Below are 23,767 nucleotides of genomic sequence, written 5' to 3'. Positions count from 1 at the left end.
AACTAATACCCATTTTCATCGATGCTGGTCATATAAAGATATCGAAAAGTTTTCAAACCGCAGTTCTGGAAGTGTTTAAGCGTGGTCCAATAGAGTAGAGCTTGTTTTGCTTTTCCCGGAGAGGAGATAATGGGCATCTCAAAAAATAATATATGTAACATAGAAGGATTTTCGGACATGGCATCTCCAGAAAGGAATATATATCTTTCGGCAAATTTCGGGTCGAGATTTGCCGGGTGGGCCTTGTCTTCCATCAGACTAAAGCGATAAGTTCAAGACCTAGTTGACTACTTGACTAGTTAACTAACTTATTATGTCTCAGCCGACATAACGCTATTGAATCAAAAACTAAGTCGAGCTACACCAAGTGGGACGATGCAGGAGCATAGGGTACCCGAATAGAGATCGTCTAAACCACCTCTCGGGCATACAGTTCAAGCCTTTATCGATTAGAGTTTCTCGTCCGGCAGGTAATCAGTAAGCTTATTGGAAGTGTTTTACATTTTGGTGCTGCCTAGGAGGTTGCAAGAGCTACTAATGTGGAGTTCAGAATTTGGGTTGAATTTTGCGGCATGCACAGATCACAAAAGCAGGGGTACTTACCACGCAACCTAGAATGGTGGTATAGCTATCCACCGTTGTCAACATTCACTTAGCAATCCCCCTCTAACAATAAAGTTAATGTCCTGTCACTAGTATTTAACTCTAGGTAACAGAAATCCGGTGTATGGCGAACGTACTGGTAAAATTCAGTACAATTTTCGAACGAACTAACTACAACAATTGTCTGAACTATCAATCTGGTCAGACACAGTTAGTAAACGAAATGCGTAGTGGCTAAGTCACATGTTTACAGGCTAAAAAGACAGTATCATCCTGTATTCTTGACACTAGGTCAGACAGTTTGCTTACTCAGTAATCCAAAAGGGGTTGCCATTTAACTTTGGCTATGCCAATAATACTTGCTAAAATAATTGCCTAGGCGCGGGCCAAAGCGCCCTACATCAACGGACCTCAATCCTCGCTTGGTTTTTGGGTTACTTGAACGAAAAAGTGTGACTTTCCGCTAAACTGCGACAATATAAGTATTTCAGCGTCCTCAATACACCTGCCAGCCTGACGTAAACTAATTGCTGCGCCCTAGATGGACCTTCAAGTCACCCAATATACCGGGGATTTTCGCTATGGGAGTGCTTCCCTCTCTGTTTCTTTCGTCGAGGTCTCGCCCGCTATATTCCCTGACGAGCATTCTTTAATACATGCTCACAACGTACCCTACGGAGAGTGGCTAGCAAAACTCCCATACTATGTATGCGAGGACCTACTGAATGTTTGGATTGATATTATTGAACCAAAGATCGATTATTCAGTGGACACAAAGCCAACCTGGTGGCCAGAGGCCATATCTTTCGCCAAACCACGAGAGCTGTTGAAAAAGGCAGGGACCACCACCTCTATATAGATTTCTCGGCTAATTAGGAGAAGCGAAGGTCAAATTATTAGAAAGTCTACTTTGCGACGCGCTGCTCGGAGTGGCGACAGCGAATGTGCTAGATGAAGCAGCACAAAGGATATGGTACCCAGACAGCAACACATCGTTGCACCGAAGCCATCTGGCCAAGGTCCTTGGGGTCTTTCATGATCAGAGAAGGTCATGCAGTTGTCTTTCAAAGATGATATCGAAGCAATGCAACCCTAGCAGGTAGCCATCAACACTTTTATTCAGAAATGATAGCAAGTCGATTGCAATGAAGCCATTGCTATCGCATCATCTTCATCCGCAGATGGCGTTGCTAATTCTCTCAGGCCATGAGCAGATTTCTTTCGTCACAGAGGGTCGAAAGGGAACGTCAATGTATAATCCGGGTCGCGAAGCATCCCTGTGTGATGCCCCTTCATCCACCTTGCAGTTATACCGTCCAACGTCAGTCAGACGAATTGTTAACGTGAATCCTCATTGCCATCGGTTGATGGCCAACCTGAAATGTGTATTTTTCATTGATTGGCAGGAACTTTCGCCGAGAGGAGAACCACTGTGAGAGCCCCACACAGCTTCAGTGATGTCGGCTAACAAGGGTCAGACATGCAGAGATAGGCACTGCTGTAATACTGCGAGAAGATAATCTCATCCCTCTTAATGGCTCAATCCCGACCTTATTACAAGATCCACTAGTCGTTCAGAATATCTGGGGCGGTATGCATATTGGCGGGCTGAAACTTGTTGTTGCATATAAGTTCGACATCCCATTCGATAGTCACGCTCTCGGCGGCTAACGCAGAAATTTCACGCAGACAGCAATATGATACATCAACGGTTGCCCTCTCTTACTTGTAAGTTTAGCAGCCGCTGTCGTTTCAAAAACCTTGAGCTAAACCCACAGGATATTTTCTATAGGAATTGCATTTTCGCGGCCTGGAGTTCCGCCCGTGTCAATACGTGCTTGTTGTCGGGACCTTATACCCACAATTATTGCTCGCTTTGAGGAGCAGTACTGGGTAGCTAATTAGATACCCCACAGCTGTTTAGACAGCCGAGGAGGTATGCTGGAATAATCATTAGTTGCTACAATGGGGATCTTGAACACCACCGCGTTTAGTGCTGATTTTGAGACTTGTTACTAGGACAATCCAGATATTCTCCTCCAGAGAGGCACAACCTTTCACTTGCGGCTTCAGTAAATGAATTCCCTTTCGAGACCACACGACAGGAGGTCTCGCGAGCCGTGATATAAATTGAGGGTGACAAATTGACTGGCCATTGACAGCCTCACCCAACAATAATCTAGAAAGTGTATGTTGATCTTTCGGTCCCAGCAAATCCAATCTTACGTATTCATGTACAAACATAAGAAGTAATACTGGCCGGGCTTGTGCGAAGCAACGGCACCAATCCCGATACAGACTCGCTCCGGATAAATCGATTTGGGCGTAGACTTGGGTCGCATCAATATTAACAGTCGCGAGTCAGCGAGGTGTGGTCGAGACTTTGGTAACCATACGGTGATCCACGTCGCACTAGAGTGTTCGTTGCGCCAGGACGGGTGCTGATGAGATACACACTCCCTGACCAAAAAATCACATTTGGTCTGGATGAGCTCCTGGCGTGACTGGAGGCTCGATCTACTGTGCCAATTTCATGTCAAAACCAGCCTCCTTGGCAAAATAAAAGCAGTGGAATCAATCGCTTACATCGTTTAATTACACCGCAGAAAAATGATCATTCAACATTATCAAAGAAGAGGAATTACAAGGATCAGAAGGGAAAGAAAGCAGTCTAAAAAGACCCATTCAGATGATAACTTAAGTCTGAGGGCAGATCAGCTCGCCCCTCTGGGTGGGTCTGGTTCCTGATTTAGGCACTAGTCAATGGTGTCGGAACGTGGTCGTTACAGTACGGTCTAGTACGGGCATAACCAATCGAGTACTTGAGAGTGTGAATTTTATGCACTATAGAAAGTCGGAGTAAATAGGCTCTTCTGGGAGCATATAAGCAGCTTCTAGGGGTCAAATAGACCTCAGGAAACCCGACGTAGCTTCTGGGGCCTTTTACGTCCACTTCGAGGAGCCAAAGTCATGTTCCTGTTGACAGCGTTATCAATTCCTAGAATCATAAGCGGTTCCTGGGGCTATAGCCGAGCCTTCTGGGGGGTGGTCCAATATCTCATATTTGTGCGTATCTCTGGCGAAGGTGTCTTATGAGCGCTTTCCGCGACCTCAGAAGGCAAAATATTGACTCTAAGATCCAGAAGTAGGGTCCTAGGAGGGTAACAGGTCCTAGATCTAACTAATGTGTTCCTAGAGCTAGTCTATATTCAGTTAGGAACGTAGAGCAAAGATCCCAGGGGTAGATCTTCATTTTCCTAGAAATTGGTAAAAGCCCCGGGAGCTAAATTGTATTTCCTAGGGGATAGGCAGCTCCTAGAAATGCTTTTAAGTTTCCTAGAGTTAACCTATTGATTCTGTGAGGGTCTCACGTATACATAGAGGTGGATAGTGTTGAAAGATGAATAATCAATATTAAGAACAACTATAGTTGACTCTAGATATAAGACGTAGTGCGAGGAAGCAAAAGGAACAGGCTTCCTCGCGTTCAGGGGAACCCATATGCACCATTTGCGTCCCGTAGATCATTTCTCTAAGCATCCTATATGCTTCATGTATATCCCTGATAGGTGATAGGTACTGTGACTTCGCTTTCCGTAGTCTAGACGGATAGACCTACAGATCAATATAACTAATATAACACTAAAGCGAGGCTAGGAAAAAAAGTCCGTGATTTCTAGGGATGAAATTTTAGGCATTTTTCGGTGATTTGACATTGAGTCGCTCACAGATGAGGTATCAGAATAAGAAATATGAGCCTGTTATTATGGATTGAATAGCACTTAGTGTCTCAATTTTAGAGAGCCGTGATAGATTCAATTGTCAGCCAACGTTTCTTGACCGGCTTAGCATCACTTTTTCTCAACACCACTCTTACTCGTCTCTCTTACTAAGCACCTAAAGGCATCAAGAATGTCGCTGCAAATAGTTGCGGTAAAAAGAAGACATGGGTCTCAACAGCCCTCAATAACGATAAATGTCCTTCAACGCTTTCTCTCGAGCTTGTGAGTGTCAGAAGCCGAGGATTCTATATATATGTCCTCTACCCCGGCGATTTGCTCTACTACGATTTATTCACTTGACCACGCAGAGTCAAGCAGGCCTTGTGCCTGAGGCACTTGATAAATTCTTACCTTTGACCCAGTATTGAAATTTGTACTGCACTGACATTTATGGAATATAACATGGACTAGCAAGTCAGAAGGTGCCTGTGGAAGATATGTTTCTCACCAAATCCACTTTGCAACCAGCCAGCCGATCGGAGAGACATGACTTAGGCTGACTGGTCCAAACGTCTATATAAGATGTCTGATGTCTCTCCGCCCCAGCCGACTGAGCTGACCTACTGTACAGCCTTTATGTGTATTCCCAAGACAAAGCGCGAATATCCCCGTCGCAGGTATGTTAATCTTAGCCTGGCCTGTCTGAATTCTACTGATCAGGAAAACGATGCGATTTCAATAAAACCGAGGACATTCGACTAGAATGCACGAGCGCAAGGATCACGGCTCTTTGCTGTCTCTTCGTCCCTGTTCCACCAGAACAGGTGAGTCCTAAGGTGTCTCTCCGATCTACAAGCTAATGCACGACAGTGACCGTTGAGGATTAAGCATCCCAGTCAGTGCTCCGCGCAAAGCCATGGCTTACACACTATTCCTGGCCCCGTCGGTCCAAACTACGTAGCATACCGCAGGTGAGGTATATGAACCAAACGAGCGGCCAAATAAAGGTGCGAATATCCGATTGCGTGCTTCGCTGCATAGAAGCTTGAGAGGTCCATTTCCTGATAATGTGAGTGATTTATCGCCCCCGCTGCTGCGCTATATCAGTTATTTGCGCCAATTCTTGTGCCCTAGAACACGAATACCATTACTAGATTCATGCCATTGTACATAGGAGCAGCCCATCGCCACCCGTGAAACATCCTTGTGGGGAGTCCTTTTACCGTCGGATCCAGACAAGACCAAGGCGTCAGTCACTACGACGCGTGCTCTATCGCGTCTTCCGCCCTCGACCTCACCGCCTTCGCACTAAACGGCGGAGTGTATGAACCTCTGGCCGTCCGCGTCGCGAGGTCCTAGCCCTATGACGACTGTACAATTTCCTGTCGCAGGTGGTTCGTCACGCGCCTTTGGCTCTCAGAAGTTGCCCGGTGCACCCAGCGCGGCTTCTTCGAAGTGACAGCCGGAGAGTGCGACGAACTGGAGACAACATCATGTCAACATGGCATGGATGGTGACTGCATTGATAAAAACAATTGTAAGTGATCTCGTCGGTAAGATATGACCACGGAGCTAATTGATCGTCTCGTCTCAAGCGAACATTCTGCGAACATTATGAACAGGCAAATCATAACAACTCGTCCAAGTAGTAAGCCTAGCTGACTCGGATCGTACAACAGGAGGTCCCTCAAATTCCCTCATACTCGAGAAGAATGTGAAGCGAACAAGTCATGTGGAAGTGATAGACAGCATGCGATCGCATCGGTATAGAGGACCCGAGCAGACAAGAGCATCGATGACGAGTCATGTAAGGTTCAGATCGTCTCGGCCCTTCTCTCAGTCGACTCCGTGCATCAGTTATGTGCTGATGTGTCTACCCGATACGAAGTCCAAGGCACAACGGGCTTATACCACAGTGTGTCTTGGCGTTCGAACACTGTGAAAGAATAGCCTCCTCGCGGATCGAATTCCTGGCGTCCAATGGGCGATCCTCACTGTTCTCGGTCGGCATCTCGCGTCCTTTTCAGTCCTGGAACTTCAAACGTCCCGAGGAATGCTGGTGGCTTTGTCTTGCTTCATGGCAGGTGAGCCATACCTTCGCAGACAGCCAGATTGTTAGTTCAAGTCTGTGTGCAAGGAGAAGGTGAGGCAAAGGCCCCGCCATATCAGCTACGAACTGAGAGAGGAGACGGTCTGGTCCCGAGTCACAGCCGAGCCAACCAAAGAGCCACGAGCTACGAATCACCGACCGATACCGTTCTACGTGATCGCCGAGCCGTACGACATACTCGAGCGGGTGGAAACGAACGAGCGAAAACGAACCAATCGAACATACACGACGCTGCATCAAGGGCACTGTCACAAAAGTTGTGGTGTCTTTGGACATATGTTAGGTAGACTTGATGCCTACGCACGCTTTTTTCTATCCAAGCCCGAGCAACATTTGCAAAGGCCATCTACCTTGAATATCACCGCAGCGGCAGGTCAGTCAAGCCGAGGGCGTGTATCATTTTCTCACTAAAATCGTCTTATAACATATCGCGTGCAAGCAGCTCTTGACAGGAAATGGCCGAGTTCTCTGCGTCCCCTACGTCGACTGTCCTTGAGCATCAATTATTTGTTAGACACAACGCGCTCTGGACGACATGTGGCACACCACTGTTTGGACAGATTCACTGTGAAGGTGGGTTTGATGTCTGTAAAAACACCACCCAGAGCCATCCGGCTGTGGTACCTCTTTGACCATCTCCTATACCTTCACTGAAACTCTACTTGTAATCAGCGCTCATGTGATTGCTTTCGGGGGAATGGGTTAGGTGTATGCGTGCTGCAATTCCAAGTCAACCAAAGTACCACTTGAGTGGATATATTCTCAAGAAGGCCCGTCGTAAAGGTTGGCGGAGTCGTCTTTACCAGATCTCCAGCTGGTCTGGGCCTGACACGACTTCGTGAAAGGTCACCGGGTCGACTTGTTTGGCCGGTGTGGTATTCAATGTGCCTGCCGAGTACACCTTGCCTAGTGATTCCAGGAGACGCCGTGACGGTCTTCGTCTGCGACCATAGATCGAATACCCAAGATCCAATGTCAAGTCGGTTTCTTGTTGGCTTGGGTTGGCCAATGGAGGTGTCTCCTCTTCACGATCAGATGCCGTTTCCTCTCGCTCATTCGACGGAGGTAATGGCGATGCAGGAGGTGTTGGCAGTCCGCTGGTTGAACTTGGCATTGATGGAAAGACAGCTGATGGAGGAGTGTTGTCCGGGAGGTCGTTGCCTGTTTCCCCCTCGATGAGTGGCGCCACTGGGGTCCTCTCATCGAACTCGACATCACAGGAAAAGACGGTCTTTCCGGAATGGACTTCATACAGCTTGTACTGGTTCGGTTCACAATAAACTAGCAATCGGCACTCGGATGACCTGGGTCCGAGTTTTGCTCGATGCTCTTTCGGGATCAACACCCATGCGCGGGAGCCAATCCGTCGCAGATGCAGCAGCGAGGGCGGCTTCCCATATAAAATTTCACACGGTGTCTTCTTCTGTAATATCGATGCTGGAGCGCCCAGCTTCAGATAGACTACCGTTTCTAAAATCTCGGTCCACCAGGAAGGGGGAAGTCTCGCATCGGACAGGAGCGTGTTGATCCGCTCCAGGATAGTGCGATTCGTGCGTTCGGCCAGTCCATTCTGCCCTTTGCAGTATGGCGGCGAGGTGTCAAACTCGACTCCTTGGGACTCGAGGTGTGTTCCGATCGGCAAGTATTCTCTCCCGTTGTCGGTGAGGAACCTCTTGATCCGGGCGCCGAACTGTCGGTGCATCCAGGCCTCGAATTGTCGGAACTTCTGGAGCGCTTCATGTTTCTATCTCATGGCATATGCCCACGAGCCACGAGAATAATCGTCAGTAAAGGTGATCACGTACCTGGAGCCATCTTTGGCGATCGGCATCTCCATGATGTCCGAATGGATCATTTCAAAGATTCTCGTTGAATGCAGACGTGGCCGTCTTGCACGGGAGTTCCTCTTCTGATGCTGCTTACCCGACATACACGCTAGGCACTGCGGCGTTGCCAGTAGCTGCGCCTACGTTAGCGGTTAGTACGGAGTGCCGGTCTGCCGGAGGACCACCCTTAAGTCTCCCCGGTTCAGATATCCTATCCGAGCGTGCTATAACGCTTCGGAGGCCTGATCCACTCCTTTACACGCATCTTCTTCGAGTATCACAGCTTTACTACCGAGTTTAGAGGTTAACGTTACGCATTCTATATCACTTAACTCCTAAGGGTCGTCGACGTCTATAGCCACCGCCTACGGTTCTAGGGAATCTATATAGCCACAAGTCGCCGGCGCCCTCGCCAGTTAGACTCGCTCTCGAGATCTTCTACTTATATAGCACCGTAGGATTAATAGATCCTCCTCCGCGTGGTAGGCGGTCCCCACTATCCGTCCTCGGCGCTATATAAAGACGTTCTACGGGTGCGCTACTACCGAGTAGCGGTCTTATAATAACTTCGGCACGCTAATTAGGTTTATCCCGACGCGTAGCGCGAAGTATATATTCTTTAACACTAGGGGTTAGTTAAACTTCCCCCGGAGCGTGAGCTTTACCGTACTAATCCCTTCGGCTTCTACTAGATCACCCGCCGTGTCTAATATCTCGCGGTAGGGCCGTAGACTACTAAAGCAGCTCCGGTCCTAGCAGATATAGCTAGTGGCGGCCGAGTCTAGGATCCACCGGGGTTGCGGTGCGTGGGTATAAAGGGTCGTCACCCTCGCCCTCACGATATTGATCCTCGGTCTCTTAGAAGCCGGCGGGCCCTACCGATCTTCTCTCTAGCTTAACGGTATATTTTATATATTGTTTCTTAGTGAGCCGGAATCACTCCGTTTAGCCTTTAGGGCATGGTCCCTAGGCGGGTGTTTTTCGCGCTATTTCTTCTAGCACTCCGCGACTATATAGCCGCGCTTCTTATAGTAGGTACACTTTTTGGGATTTCTCTATACTATATTGATTGACGGTCCTAGGACTCCCTACGGGGGCGCGGGAGACTCCTTTCGTCGGACCGTCTATTCGGCGTTAGAAAGCCGATTTCCGATCGTAGTCGGGTTAACCGGATCCTTATCATTCTAGATCGTATCCACAACTAGGATATACTCCGGTCCGATCTACGTTAGTAAGATCGCGATGTGTGCCCGATCGCTAATCGATCCGGGCGCGATAGTATTTAATCGATATATAAGCAGCCGTACACGATCGACGAATTCGCGCGCACTGCCGCAGCGCTCGCCGGTTGTCTCGCGGAGTTAAGCAAACAGTTCGCAGAAAGTGGCGAGTTCCATTCGCCGGTATCGTTCTTCAAGTTCATTCTAGAGGTCACGGGACGTCTCCAGTCCCGCGACATAAATGCTAATGTGGGGGGATAGGTAGCGGAAAATGGTGTGGTAGGCCTCGGCTTCACAACGCGACCATTCACGATGGCGCTCGAATGCCTGGACCTCTACTTCGAGGCGCGCTTCAATGGCTCGCTGCCTCACCGCCCCATTAAGGTGGGGCTCCACCAAGGGGTGGATATCCGCCGTAATAGGTTTGGCGTACTTGAATAGATAGTCGGGACGCTAAAGGTCGCCCGACACTACATCCCAGACCTGCCTGGCTTTCAGGTAGGAGGTCATGAGACGTTTCTAGGTCGCGAAGTTATCACTTCCCGTTAAAGGCTCGATGGCCGTGACGGCTCGGTCGGGCGAGTCATGGACCAGAGCAGACATCGTGTGGATAGTGAAAGCGGGGTAGATATATAAGCAAGATGATCAAGATGATTCTCGGATGAGTAGAAACGGCACCCGAGATTTTGATTCCGGGCTCATAACCTGTTGTAGTTCAGAGGTATTAATTGACTTGTTATTTCAGAGGGATACATGAGCCTATATATACAACAATGAGCCAAGTTGATTGGAAATCAACTTGGTCGTCTGTATAGGCACTTCGGAGCTAATTCCGACGGAGCGGCTTGCTTCCTGATCTGTACCAGCCTCATATCACAACAGGGAGAATATGGAAGTGTGTAAAGCAGCGATTTAATGTGGGCTGGGAGGGATGGAAAGCTGGACGCCGAGCAGTTATTTATTCATCTCTTATTACACAGAATGAGGGCAAGCTAGGGGAATTTATAGCCATATGTACTTCACTGTACCGGATGTCACCTTCATCTAAGGTTACCTACCCCTTTAGGGAGCTACATGACCACGTGACCATACAGGTTGTAGAAGGGTAGATGGTCGAACAGTAGAATCTGCCAAGGAGATTTTACCACTCTACTATCTACTCATCACAAGGGGTGAACTCAGGGATATATAAGAATACGCGTTCATGTACCTAGTTTAGTTCTCCGTCCTCAGTCATACATTGTTTACTTGTGTTTGCGTTTTGTATACTGAGTCTTTGCTTGATTATCTGTAACTCGACAACATTCACAGGTAGACCAATACTTCGGTATATATCTAGTCCGCGCTCTTCCTGGCATCTTTCCTCAATACGTTAAAGAGTTGCAAATTCCTGGTAAACCCACTCTTCACTCCCAGGAGCTTAACCTACGTGTGGGGTGGGTAAGACAATAATGGTCACGTGAAGCACGCCTGCGCGCCATCAGCTTATTGCAGCCTAGGCGAGTCCCACCTTCACGCGGCTCCACCCTATCTGTCCCTAGAGCTCGCCTCTCTTGGCCACACTCAAGTTATTCAAGAGAATATCTTTAGGCTTACTGGCTTGTCTCAATCAACGACACCAACTATGGGTGATACTCCTCACCCAGAAGCTCTTTCCCTCTCCAACGCGGACGCAGCACAATGGAACAGAGATCTTATCCTTGCGTTTCAGGCAGAACTGGAAAGGAATCCAGAGGCTGACCTGATGTCAATGTTCTCCGACTCATATCGTCTTGAACATCGGAATTCCCAATATCGTCAGCTATCTTATCCTGCGGAAATCAATCTCCGAACCTTGCATGAGCTCCGTGATACACTCAGGGACGAACCCGAGGTCAACGTGCTGTCCAAATTCCCGACAAATTATAATCGAAAGATTACTATGGCGACTGGACCGAAGGTATTGCCACTGGTCGAGAAAGATGCTCCCGAGGTACAAGCCCCCGAGTTCCGCACACGACTTGATCTTGCCGAGACTGCCACGGTCATCTTTCCATTGTCTAAGGAGGTGGTCGCTCTGCTGGCGCAATTTTCAGAAGATGCTTTAGAAGTCGGGTCAAGTGACAATGGGAAAGCATTGGTTGTGCCTTTGAAACAACTTCTTTGGGATTCGCCCAAGTTGTGGGAAAACCCTGTTAGAGGCGTTGTTGTTAAGTGCAACGACGACATTGTTGCCAAAGTCATCTTGGGGAATAGGGATTACACCGAATACACGAGCATGGAATTCCTTGCTGAGCGGGCGCCCGATATACCTGCTCCGAGACCCTACGGCTTGATCGCGTTCGGTCCTTTTCGGGTTATTTTCATGTCCTATATTCCGGGCACAACGCTGGCTCAAGCATGGTCTGTTCTGTCACATGAGGGAAAGTTATCGATCCAACAACAGCTAGAAGACATTTTCTGTCGATTGAGGTCTCTTCAACAGGACGAGGGAAAGGCGCTCGGCGGGGTTCGCGGAGAAGGGGCTAAAGAGCTTCGCGTTGACGAATGTGCCTTGTTCAAAGGTATCACTACAGCCATGGAGTTTAGCAACCTGCAATTTTCGGCCCGTCACCATGGCAGCAACACATACGTCACACTCCTTCGCTCCCTCCTACACCATGATAGTCCTGATATGGCACATAGATTGGTGTTCACCCATGGTGATGTTAGGGTTGACAATATCATGGTGACAAAGGACCGGAGTATCAATGGTCATTATATTGTCACTGGGATCATTGATTGGGAGGACAGCGGCTTTTATCCGGCGTACTATGAGTGTACTACCCTAACGCGCACCCTGAGTCTAGTGGATGAAGACGACTGGTTTCTCTACTTACCAGAGAGCATCTCGCCTTCTAAATTCTCTATACGTTGGCTTGTTGACCGACTTTGGGGGATCCATGTCCGGTCCACATAGCTTAAACCTTGACCAAGGTAGATTCCAGCTGCTAGAGATCAATTATTAGCTAGAATTGTCTAACCCCTATTTATCCCTCTAATTCCGCATTTTTGAAACTTCCAATAGATAACCAGCTTCAGGCGCTATGGTGGTCGGAGGGAATGGGAATCTTGTATTGGTGGGATGGAGGTCGAGGCCGGCGCTAATCAATGCAGGTCCCTCTCGAGTTTGGTGCGATTCGCTGTGGGATGCCGATCCGTCTCTATTTACGAACAGGTCAGTGCGTTCAAGTCACACATGGCGAGCGCTTACATGGTTATGAAAATAGCGTGACGCTCTTTGGTTTCAGCAGCTAGGAAACCCTTCCTTCGACCTAAATTTAGAGATTCGATGCCTATCTCATGCACATTGGTATCACTTACAGACACTTAGCGCTAATTGATTGGACGACAGTGTTCTAACATGATACATGTATGGATGGCTAGTTGCTCTGCTTGACATTTGCCAAGCGGTATCGTGAATTTTCAAATGTATAGTAGTATCTAACTCCAGTGTATTCTATAAGTACAACCATCGTTCTCCCTAATCTCAGAACCATTTCATTCCGTCTGCTTCAATTAAGTCTGAACAGGGCACCGGATCGCTCTTAGCCAAGGCCTTTTCTTACTTTTACCAAATACAGCCTTGCCTCCCGGCTCTGTGCTTATACTGTTGCTGCATTTTCTGTTGCTCTCCAACAGTCGGTACCGTATCCTACAATTCTTACGCTCGAAGACCCATCCACCACGTCCCAAAGTTCTTACGGTAGCCGTCCACACTTTACAAATGTCTTCGACGGCAGGAATCCATGTCGCTATCTACAATGACGGAGGTGTCTACAAACACTGGAGCCTCTTTGTTAACGGACCCACGGATGCGGAACAGACAGTCCTCCACATCATGGGTTCGTCGACCAATTACCGCTTCGAAATGAGAGCTTCCGATGCCCGTAAATCAGCAACACTTTCCGAGCTGATTTACCTGTGCGATGTGCCTATTGCCAAGGTTACCTCAATCAAAGAGGCAGCGAGACAGGCGCCGATCCACAATGAATACCCGGGGTATAACTGTCAAGACTACGTCCTTGATCTTCTGGATGACTTGGAGGGGAAAAGGATTATCAATGGCAACGATGCAAACTACAAGAAGAAGAAGGAAGTTGTCAAAAGCAGGCAGGAGGGACTCGCATAGGTGATACGTGCGCACAGCACCTTCGCTGACATCGTCACCCAATTACATGCGCATTGCTTAGTTGATATTTTTCTAACCTTGGTGGAAAGTTTCGCTCTTTAGTATATATTTTATGTATCTATTTCTTACTGTGTATGTGCAATTCACCTGACCGCTCGTTGAGTTGAGGCCGTGAATTGAGGTTATTAGTAGAAAAATAGAAGAATACAGGATACAGCTATTTGCAATTGCAGCAGCTCATCTGCCTGCTGCCTAGCGGAGTGTCTGCCTGTTGGGCAGACGCTCCTATAAATCTCTATACATCACGTGGCATGGGATCCAACATTGTGACGTGATGAACAATCATTTTTTCCCGGACGTGTAGCATTTCCTTCCGCCTTTCCTGTTTTCGTCCATCAGATATCCCTTCCAATCTCAAATCGTCTTCCGAAGAATCGACAATCCCCCGTGTTTCTCATCTCTACCGACCCATCCGCTAACCATGGGATCTCGTCTCTCAATTCACGCATACGCTTCGTAGTTTCATTGGGACTCCTTTCTGTAAAATGGATCCTTTCCACCTTCATGTGTAACCCTAGCAGCGTGCGTGCGGTCCGTTCATCCAAATCGCCGTCAATCTTGAGATTGATGCGGAAAATCCATGTGTTGTACCACACCTCGTTCAGGCGGTTGTTCCCCTTCTCCCCTGCACATGCATAGACAAGATCCCTTCGGAGCCAGGATGGGTGGGGTCGTACGCGATCCTGGTGATAGCATTTCCCGTGCCAATGAGCACTTTCCTCAAATTTGTGATTGATAGCCTGCTCTAGAAGTTGAATATGTTGGTATGCAGTTTCCGTAGTAATTCCATGCTGTCTGCCATACACTTGAATATAGCAAACCATTCTTGTTCTTTTGCTAGGACAGCAACAACTCCTGTGAGCCCATGGAACCGGCCGAATTTAAGTATTTCCACTATAGCATGTATATACATCTGCCGGTTGGTGAATGTGCCTCATTTTTAGTGGCTTACTGGTGAAAGGTCCAAGGGATATAATATCCCAATCACAACACTTTTTCCACATTCGTTGAAAAGCCCAGAAATCCCAAAAGTAGATGTTGTAAAATTTACAGCACGGAAAACAATAAAAGTGCAACAACAAGGTATCTATCTCAACACTATTCATAAGTTCAAAAGTTGTCTGGACCCTTTCCGCGACTAGACTGACTGCAAAGACGATGCGAAGCAACCAGGTCTGTGAATTCTGTCCAATACACACCAGTCATGGAGCCCTTTCCCGCGCCTTTTCAGAACTCGTGAATCATGCATTTATCGTCGATCGACAAGCTGACGATGGACTGGAAATCGTTGACAGCGCACCAAAGTGAGGCCGAACCGGCACTCCGTTAGTGCTCCGCGCAGGATCATGGTTAACACACCGATTTTTACCCTGTCACTTCAAATTATGCAGCATGTCCTATGTGGGATACTGCAAACCAAGGTCGCTGGCCAGAAACAGGACGCATAAGCTCCAGACGTTCGTTCTCCACGATGAGGTGAGGGGAATATCGCGCCTCCTGCTGCGCCGGTTTTTGATTTTCTGCGAAGTCTGTGCCCCGGACACAAACATCACTGACATCTCTACGCCATTGTAGGAGCAGCCCACCGCCAATCGCGAAAACACCTGTCGCGAGTGACCTATTCCTGCCGAGTCAGGCAAGACCAAGTGTTGTGATATGAGGCTGGTGCAGATCAGGAACCAAGCCGCACCATCGGAATTAATCCCGAATTATCTATACGAAGAATCAAGTTGACTGAAAATCAACCTGATCTTCTCGTTGTTTACACTCGGGAAATGCTTCATCGTAAGTCCAATATCTCGTCCAACTGGACCAACGCTTGCTAACTCGGATCTCACCACAGGAAGACACCCTCAGACTTCCGTGCCTAGAATGCGAAGCGAGCAAATGTCTTGTCTTCTCAACTCCCCCCCGCCCGCCCCCCAACAACTAACGGTCGCATGCTCTCTATATTCCACATGACTACAATTCGCTTCGATGAGTCGCTAGTGGGTACCACGTCGGCTGCCTCGACCCTTTCTTCCAGTCTCCAGTCGATTTGGTTCATCAGATCAGACGTTGGTATGCCTGACTAACGCAAGACTCAAAATTCAAGGAGCGTAAGACCCAATAACCACATCTGATAGAGTCCTTGATGCCTCTTCCTCTCCGCGTTGCTGAGCTGTCGACATGAACAAGCGAGCGGGAACAAACCATTTTGGACACACACGAAGCTGTATGCTATCAATAAATTTTGTCTTGACCCTTTTGGACGGAAGGTTGTTTGGTTTGGTTCCGAAGCCTGCGTTTTTCTATCCAAGTATTCCCAGACTAACGAACCATTTTAGTTAGGTCAACCCTTTGCGAAGGTCTGATCCCCGACCGGAAACTACGCGACACGTGTTCCCTTCATTGAGGGAGAGGAGAAGGAAGGGTTTCTGGATCTCGCCAAGAGAATGCTTGTCTGGTATCCAGATTCAGAAAAGCGGCAGGCGAACTGGCGGGGCATCCTTTTTGTTTTTTTCAACCAGAACTGACAACCGCCTGATTTCTGCGAGGTTTGCTAACGAAATGACTCTCGTGGTCGTTCGGCGATGCCATAAAATGAGTTGTGGAAGCGTAGTTGTGTCTCTAAATGACATCTAATAGGGTCGGTTGGTTTGGTTTTGATCGGCAAACAATAACATACGCGTTAAATGGGATCGAAGACGCCAAACTCCTGAGGCGCTCCCAAAGTGGCTACACACCCGTTGAACATTTCCCGCGAGCAAGTGTCAGCTATGTGTCATATTCAAACATTCACTGTAAATTACAATAACATCAATCTTCTCTAAGTAACCTGTCATATTCCATTTCCTAGCATCTTCGGCCTCCTCTTTTCAAGGTTTCTTTTTACCAAGACAACCCTTCAACATTAGGAGCAGATGACTGACATATCTGAATCAAGTTCTACTGAGTTTGCAAGAGCGTACATGGAACTATCTAGGAACAACTGGTATTCTTGACCCTTCTTACTCCCTGTCGCAGCGGCAGCCTATTAGGCATCCACATTTACAAACGTGGTTCTTGCTTCCATCTCCGCCAAGGGTCGGTAAATGGAAATCTAACAGAAATCAGGTGTATGGCGAACGTACGGGTAAAATCCACAACGGTACAATTCTCTAACTAAAAGCAACAATGGTTTGAATTTAACAATCTAGTCAGACACTATTAGTAAGCAAATGCATAGTAAAAAATCACATGTTTACATGGTAAAAAAGATAATATTATCCTGCATCTTGACAAAATCTCCCATCCATATTGCGGGCTTGTGCGTTGATATCTGCATCTTCTAGCGTTAGATCGCCTAACAAGGGAATAATGATACTCCGAACCCACTACATCCCGTTTATTGCGTCAAATCGATGGAGAGAAAAGCAGACAGCCTCAACCGCTCCCACCTCATTGATGGCTAGTTTCCCGTCAATCGGCAATGATGCCCGCAACTCCTCTGGTCGGATCACCAAGCGAAGGTTGATGCAATTTTGCAAATCAATTTTTTTGGAATGTAGCATGGCAGCGGACGGCGCTCGATAATCCTAGTCAATGTTTGATACATTTTCGCGGCATTACTTCCTACCGTTATGACACTATATCGGGTGCCGCATGTTGTAGGAGCTTCTCAATTCCGATTGGCTAAGTTTCTACGATTCCTGAAATTTTGGTACCGAGCCTAAATATGGTCGTGCTCGGCAGCTTTCGACCGTTTTGATCACCAACAGCGCCTAAGACGGCGAGGATTAACTAGACCATCTCCCTTCCTTGTTGGTCCCCAAACCCACTTTGGAACCATGGATGGTTTGTCACACTATGGAGATTGGTGAACCAAGAGCTGCCCCCCCTCACCAGACCTCATGCTCGTTCAAAGTCTCCTCAAAACACCTCACATTCTTGGTCTGCACACCGGAATCATTATTTGGTCATTCAGGTCACTCAGCAATACTTTGCAATTTGTGCTGAATTGCTATCATCACATCCCTAGCCCAAGAAGTATACGATGGGACACGAAAGAGGGGAAGGTCCTAATCTCAGGGGTAAACATTCGGGGGATTTCCACCGCGTGCGGACCGTGCCCGATCCCGGGCCCGGGCCATAAACAACAGATCAATATGAATTATACATAGAAACCTACTACAATCTTCATTCTTTGCTCGTCCAGATCCCTTTGGTAAACCTTCACTTAAAGCTTTGCATGAAACTAGTAGGTTAAGCCATATGACATCTACGAAAAAGTAAGGCGGAAAAGGACCAAATGTGTGGATCCGTCGAGATCTCTTGACTGTGTTCGGTTACCAATAAAGAATTTTCTGCTCGATATTTCCGCCACCCGCTCCTAGTGTCGTAACGTCGCTTCTAGCCCTCCGATCACTGGTCGATCTAATCCATCGTGTTGGCTAGCACAACCAATCGGATGCCACGCTCTTATTAAAGAAGAGCCTCAGCGAATCATGCTCCTCCAGCGGGGCATCAATAACAAAGTACCCAGGTTTACTAAGCGGTTTTGATTGTGTGACGGCAACCCTTCCTTCCCCCTTTTCCATTACCACTGAGGGTTCCGAGTAATTCTTTTCAATTAGTCCTCTCCACTCTTATGTCGGTAGGGATCCGGTCTCTGGCAATGGATTGAATAAAGGTCGCTCTCCTCTCTTCGGTAGAACCGGTCCATCAAAAACGCCAGTATAATCCCAAGTCCCATGAGCAATATGCCCACTGAGCCCATTGACTTTTTCGGCCATCGGGTATCTAGTCCGCTGCCGCGGATTGAGACGGTGCGCCATGGTTTACAGCCAATTCTGAAGCTGATGAGACTGTACATCGAAATCCTTGATCGAAACGGCAGTGTCGCCAAGCAGCTCCACAAGCCTCTCTTTAGTAACAAAGTAGAGGACAGGATAAACGGTTTATTCAGTAGCTCTCGCCCAAGGGTCGTGGAGTTGGCTAGTGACGACAGCCTTCGCGGAGGTCATCCCAGCTAGGTTGATCTCATCCGAGAATCGAATTTGAACAATCAAATTGAGCTACATGACGAGGACCAGTACGGACTTTGCATTCGGGGCCTGTCATTAGACATGAACAAAAGCGATCGTGATATACTTTCATCCAACGTGCTTTAGAAGCTGCTCCTAATGCCTCCTAAACCCGAAGATATGCAAGCAGAGCGAGAAGCTAGAACTGAGTTAATCAAAGATTTGACTCGCCTACAAGAGGATATTTTAGAAAGTGAGGGTGATATATAGCCCCTATTAAAAAAAAAAAAAAAAAAGGGGTCTATAGGCTAAAGTCTACTAGTTAACGAGACGGTATAGACAATCCTCTAAATTTCGTAAGAATAGACCCATAGCGCCGATAGAGATTTTACTAGATTAGAACCTTCGGAGTCCCCCGTCGAAATCTATATATATGATATGGATATAAACATAGATTCTACAGTTCATACTGAAACTAGAATTGATGTAGAACTAAACCCCGACCATTGTCGGGATAGGGAGACGGGTAGTACTCTTACGGCGCTAAGCATATCCGGGGAGGAGAGTCATATACCGCCCTTAAAGATAACTCAACGTGGAGCCCTTTGGAAAAGAGACAATTGCGCGCTTTCTTAAGTACTAGGGGGCACTTGAGTTGGTCGCGGATAGCGTAGGAATACGAGGAGATATTCCACAGGGGACGAAGTCCTTCATCTATTTCTAGTCCGGCTCGCTACCTTAGTCTCTCTATTAGACGTAAGCTAAGAAAAAAACTAGCCTAGCTAGCCAAGCGCGATCCGCTAGTGCTAAAAGTCCGTTTTCCATCAGACAATAAACTATCTCTGACCGAGCAGACGAAGTCAGCCGAACGCGTCTAGCAGCTAACAGGGAACAGCCTTGGCGAAGAAGATCCCGGAAAAATCTCTGAGCATATCCCTCAGTTGCCAGATATGGCAAGTTCCCCTATGAACGTCCATGTGGCCAGTCCTTCCGTTGGCCCTAATGTACCTTCCATGATACAATTCATCACAACTAAGGATTACGCAAATGTTCGACAGCTAAATCATATATCACCTAGATCATTTGGTTTGATATTAAATTGAAGCGTCTCCTGATTCTTTATAGTCACGGTAGCTATCGAACGCTTCACGTCGATCGAATTGCAAATAAGACGCGACTATGCCACTTTGTATGCTAGAGTATTTATCTTCTATAGCCTTATAACATAGACTATTTTACTGTGTTCATACACGCCTACGTTCGATCAACGGAGGAACAGGCGCGTGTGGACTTGGCAAGATTTGAGCTTTTTTAGTGTCCTAAGGCTAAGCACGTCTCGGAGCGGTTTGAAAATAGCTTTGCAGCTGTAATGCTAGCTGATCGACGCAGAAAGTTACTTTCTGAAGTTTAGAATATCGCTTTGTACGCTTACAAAACAGGTAGCCGGCCCAGTAGTACATCAGATGCATTTGCAGGAATTATTCTGGCCAACTCGGCATCCAGCGAGTGGCTTTACATTTTTTGTCGCCGGCCAGAGGTGAGAGGGTCCATCTCGCACAAGCAGAGGCACGTTGATCCAGATTCTCGACCCGCAACTCAAAATTATGGGACGTGCTTGGACTTCCAGGCTCGCCGTCAGTGGGGAGTAACATGAAGGCGCTGGCAGCTAACTGAGAATGCCAATCACTTCGATGGTCACCTTCGTTAACTACAGGTAATCTCACCTTTTTTTTTTTTTTTTTTTTCAAATGAGGGTCAACGGTGGATAGTGAAAATCCCGGATTAAAATACTTGAAGCCCTAGGCTCTTTTTTTGACTGAGTAGTTCTTGCTGAGGCCCGATATATATGCGCAAGATTTCCCTGTCAATCAACGTTCCTTCAACGACGGTGTTTCCATGAACTTGACACCCCTATCCTAGTACGGCCGTGAATAGTATTTCTCTTTGGTTTACCAGAATCTGAAGCGAATTGTCGCTCAGCATGAAATTAGTTGAAGGAGAGGTCATAACATGCCTCACTTTGTGCAGGTATTCTCACCAGTGCGTTTCAATATTTGCCATGAACAGGCCAAACTGGTGCAAACTGATGCAGGCGGGCGATCAGGCCAGCCGAGAAGTCAATAAATACTGCCTGCTAACCCGGCCCTCTATCGAATCACAGCCTGAGCCTGACTTTGTCACGCTCGTTCACACGAAGTTGTCGAAATGGTTTGCGGTTCCGCTAACGATCGACGGTTGCGCTCGTGATTCTATGGTCTCTGTCGAACGATTTCTTCGTGACCCAGACCTGTCGTTCTTGCATATCTGCTCTCAAGGATGAACACTTATGTTTTCGGTTTTGCCATTGAACGAATACTGATTCGGTCCACATCGAGAGACTTTCGTGAGCTTCGGGTGGAGATCTGTGAGGTGAAAAACTGGTTTTAAGTCCGGGGTATCGTTGGCTCACTCATTCATGGCCTGTCGGTCGGTGACAGTAAATGCTGACTACGAATCGGCTCTCTACATGTGAAAAATGGCAATGCAATTGGTGTGTTGATCCCTTGCGTGCGCCTTGCATTTGATGCATCCGAGGTATGTCTGCATTTCCAAACGTGAGGATTTCGTTTGCCTTTTTTCTAGGAAACGGCGGAACGCAAAATCCTATGAGGCCTAGAGAGTAGCCACCGGTTGGCGACGTATCATAGAATGGCTATTTAGGCAGCATGGTCTCCCTTGTCCCAGCATACTCTTGGTACAGCACAAATAATTTGGGGTTCCCAATTTCAACTCTTTTCAGGTCCTAAGAAAATGAGAGTCCCGTGGGTGCTCATTAATAATCTCCTACTTTTCATCCCTCCTGTATCTGCCGGACCAGCCGCCTACGGGGTTTGCCAAGCAGGATGTGCCGCTGTTGTCATGGCTTGCTACTCGGCAGCAGGCTTCACCTGGGGAGCTACTATGGGTGCTAGTGCACCTGCCTCCGTAATGGCATGCAACTTGGCTTTCGGGAAATGCCAAGCAGCCTGTGCCGCCGTTCTATTAGCACCGACACTATGAGATTTGAGGCTATACACTAAGACATGCTGGCTTTGAACAGGGCTCGAAAATTGCAAAAAGAAGGTGAGCAACAAATCTCTCGGATTTTTCACAATGTTTACACGATTTTTAAGATATTACCAAAAGCAGACGCTAGTGCTCTGATGGCCTAGGAAAGAAATTTTCTGTCAACGTATGGGCTTAGGCTCAGGGTGGTAGATTTGTTTGATTTAGTCGATCGTAATCGATGCAGCAACATATGTTATTCTACCAAAGTGAATGTTCAAACGATGGGAAACTGTATGCGTGGTCTTCTCAATAGGATGGATTACTTGACGAACTGAGGCAGTGATTAACTACCACTAGGACTCTTTATCGGATCCGAGGGATGCAGTATACTAGGGAAGCGGTCACTGCCGCTATGACCTTTTGTGATAGGCTTGTTCATCGTTCACCCAATTTCCCCTAGTAATTGTACGGTTGCGTATCATTAGTATCTGTACCCCAGTACTTCCGCGTGTGACCGCTTTTTCTATACCGCCTGCCTATTTCACCTCCTTTGGCTAACTAACTAGTGCGCGTTGTTAATCATTGAAATATTACTAGAAAAATGGATGGCAACCTTCTTTACTATGTGGCTTCCGTATTGGATGCGCGTATCAAATCGTCTTTGTTTGTATCTCATAATGAGCGAGCAAGATTCGGGGCTTGATGTCTCGCAAGTGCCGGGATTTCTTAAGAATACCCTCCAGAGCCAGTTGTGTCGTGTGAAGTTGACCATCCACGTCCAGCGGGGGTGTCGGAAGCAATGTGGAGAACTCTACGAAAAGTCCAGCCATCCCGAGAGGCCTCTTTGTCGGATATTGATGAGTACGTATTCCCCGCCGGTCAACTGGTCCCACCACATGATCGGCGATGCGATAGCAGAATGGGTCCTAAAGTGCTGGAAGGCTAACGCGTTTATTTTTCACTCATGGAAAGAGCCGCTCGCGATTATCTACCCATTCCCTCGGCAGAGGTCGGGATTTAACGCGAGTTTAGCAATGCTCGAGATGTCTTGGGCTTCGAAAGGCACCGTCTGAACGCGGAGACTATGCGATGGCCAATGCTATTAAGAGAAAGATCTGAGACATAAATCTCCAGTGGTGCATGCGTGTGATTTTCAGTGCTTCGAAATTAGAGACACATAGGATGTAATGAAACGAATGATAATGTATGGTATCTAATTATAAGAATAAATACGAATAAAGGGCTTATTCATATTCATATTGTATAATTATCCAGACTGAGGAAGAATCTTCACCAACGCCTTCGCTGATTTTAACAAGTGCATGTAGCATCCAAGTCACAAATAACTATGAACATAGTCGGTTTCGCTACCGTCGCCCTCACCCGGAAGATTTGGCGGTAAGGCGATATGATTAAACGCGAGGTCTAAGGTAGAAGGTTCAACCGCCATTGTCAGTTTCTATGATTAGGGAAATCCGCTTACCGTGTAGTAGGTATTGACGGATTATTAACAACTCAAAATCACTTGTGCGTTGGGGGACAATAAGCTGCAGCGCAGCCCAACCGAAGCAAGGGGAACATGGCGAATACGAAGGGTTAGGTTGAAGATAAAGCATCCTGGTATCCATGCGGTGTAAAATCCTATATCTCAAAACTTATTTTGCTAACTTATCACGCAGTTTGGGAATGCGACTCAATGTGGTAGCCTACTGCCCATTATCCTTCAACCGGCCGAACCGACAGACTTGGGGACTAGCCTGAAGACTACAGTAGGATTCATAGAACGTGCACAACGGATTAAAGAGGAGGGGATTACAACAGGATGCAACTCGCAAAAGCCAAGGCACCTAGGTACTCAAATAATCTTGTGGAGGTTGGCTTGGGCTGCCAATAGCGAGAAAGTAAACTAACAGAGGCAAACTCAACGTTAACATGTCCTTCAAGTACGAGCAGTTGTTGGCATATTTACTAAAATTATGCTAGAAGAAACTGGAAATAGGGTGGCTTTAGTAGAACATGGGGGATATTATCCCAAGATTATCTGGCACGCCGTATAGCACTATT

General features: G+C 47.3%; 6 protein-coding genes across 6 annotated transcripts; 5 read left to right on the top strand and 1 right to left on the bottom strand.

The window, feature by feature from the left end:
• Positions 1-11,105: 11,105 nt before the first annotated feature.
• On the top strand, positions 11,106-12,419 carry N7489_003567 (uncharacterized protein; the record flags this gene model as incomplete). Its single annotated transcript, XM_056709322.1, has 1 exon — positions 11,106-12,419. The coding sequence occupies one exon, from the start codon at positions 11,106-11,108 to the stop codon at positions 12,417-12,419; it is 1,314 nt and encodes a 437-aa protein (XP_056573624.1).
• Positions 12,420-13,226: 807 nt separating this feature from the next.
• N7489_003566 (uncharacterized protein) lies at positions 13,227-13,631 on the top strand (the record flags this gene model as incomplete). The annotated part of the gene is made up of 1 exon (XM_056709321.1): positions 13,227-13,631. The coding sequence occupies one exon, from the start codon at positions 13,227-13,229 to the stop codon at positions 13,629-13,631; it is 405 nt and encodes a 134-aa protein (XP_056573623.1).
• Positions 13,632-14,026: 395 nt separating this feature from the next.
• On the bottom strand, positions 14,027-14,515 carry N7489_003565 (uncharacterized protein; the record flags this gene model as incomplete). Its single annotated transcript, XM_056709320.1, has 1 exon — positions 14,027-14,515. One exon carries the CDS (start codon positions 14,513-14,515, stop codon positions 14,027-14,029), a length of 489 nt encoding a protein of 162 aa, XP_056573622.1.
• A 3,897-nt stretch (positions 14,516-18,412) lies between these two features.
• On the top strand, positions 18,413-18,685 carry N7489_003564 (uncharacterized protein; the record flags this gene model as incomplete). The annotated part of the gene is made up of 1 exon (XM_056709319.1): positions 18,413-18,685. One exon carries the CDS (start codon positions 18,413-18,415, stop codon positions 18,683-18,685), a length of 273 nt encoding a protein of 90 aa, XP_056573621.1.
• Positions 18,686-21,466: 2,781 nt separating this feature from the next.
• On the top strand, positions 21,467-21,715 carry N7489_003563 (uncharacterized protein; the record flags this gene model as incomplete). Its single annotated transcript, XM_056709318.1, has 1 exon — positions 21,467-21,715. The coding sequence occupies one exon, from the start codon at positions 21,467-21,469 to the stop codon at positions 21,713-21,715; it is 249 nt and encodes an 82-aa protein (XP_056573620.1).
• A 665-nt stretch (positions 21,716-22,380) lies between these two features.
• N7489_003562 (uncharacterized protein) lies at positions 22,381-22,776 on the top strand (the record flags this gene model as incomplete). The annotated part of the gene is made up of 1 exon (XM_056709317.1): positions 22,381-22,776. The coding sequence occupies one exon, from the start codon at positions 22,381-22,383 to the stop codon at positions 22,774-22,776; it is 396 nt and encodes a 131-aa protein (XP_056573619.1).
• Positions 22,777-23,767: the final 991 nt, after the last annotated feature.

This window comes from Penicillium chrysogenum (assembly GCF_028827035.1).
Source record: "Penicillium chrysogenum strain IBT 35668 chromosome Unknown utg000001l_segment0_segment0, whole genome shotgun sequence".
NCBI lineage: Eukaryota > Fungi > Ascomycota > Eurotiomycetes > Eurotiales > Aspergillaceae > Penicillium > Penicillium chrysogenum.
This window is presented reverse-complemented; position numbering and strand designations above follow the sequence as displayed.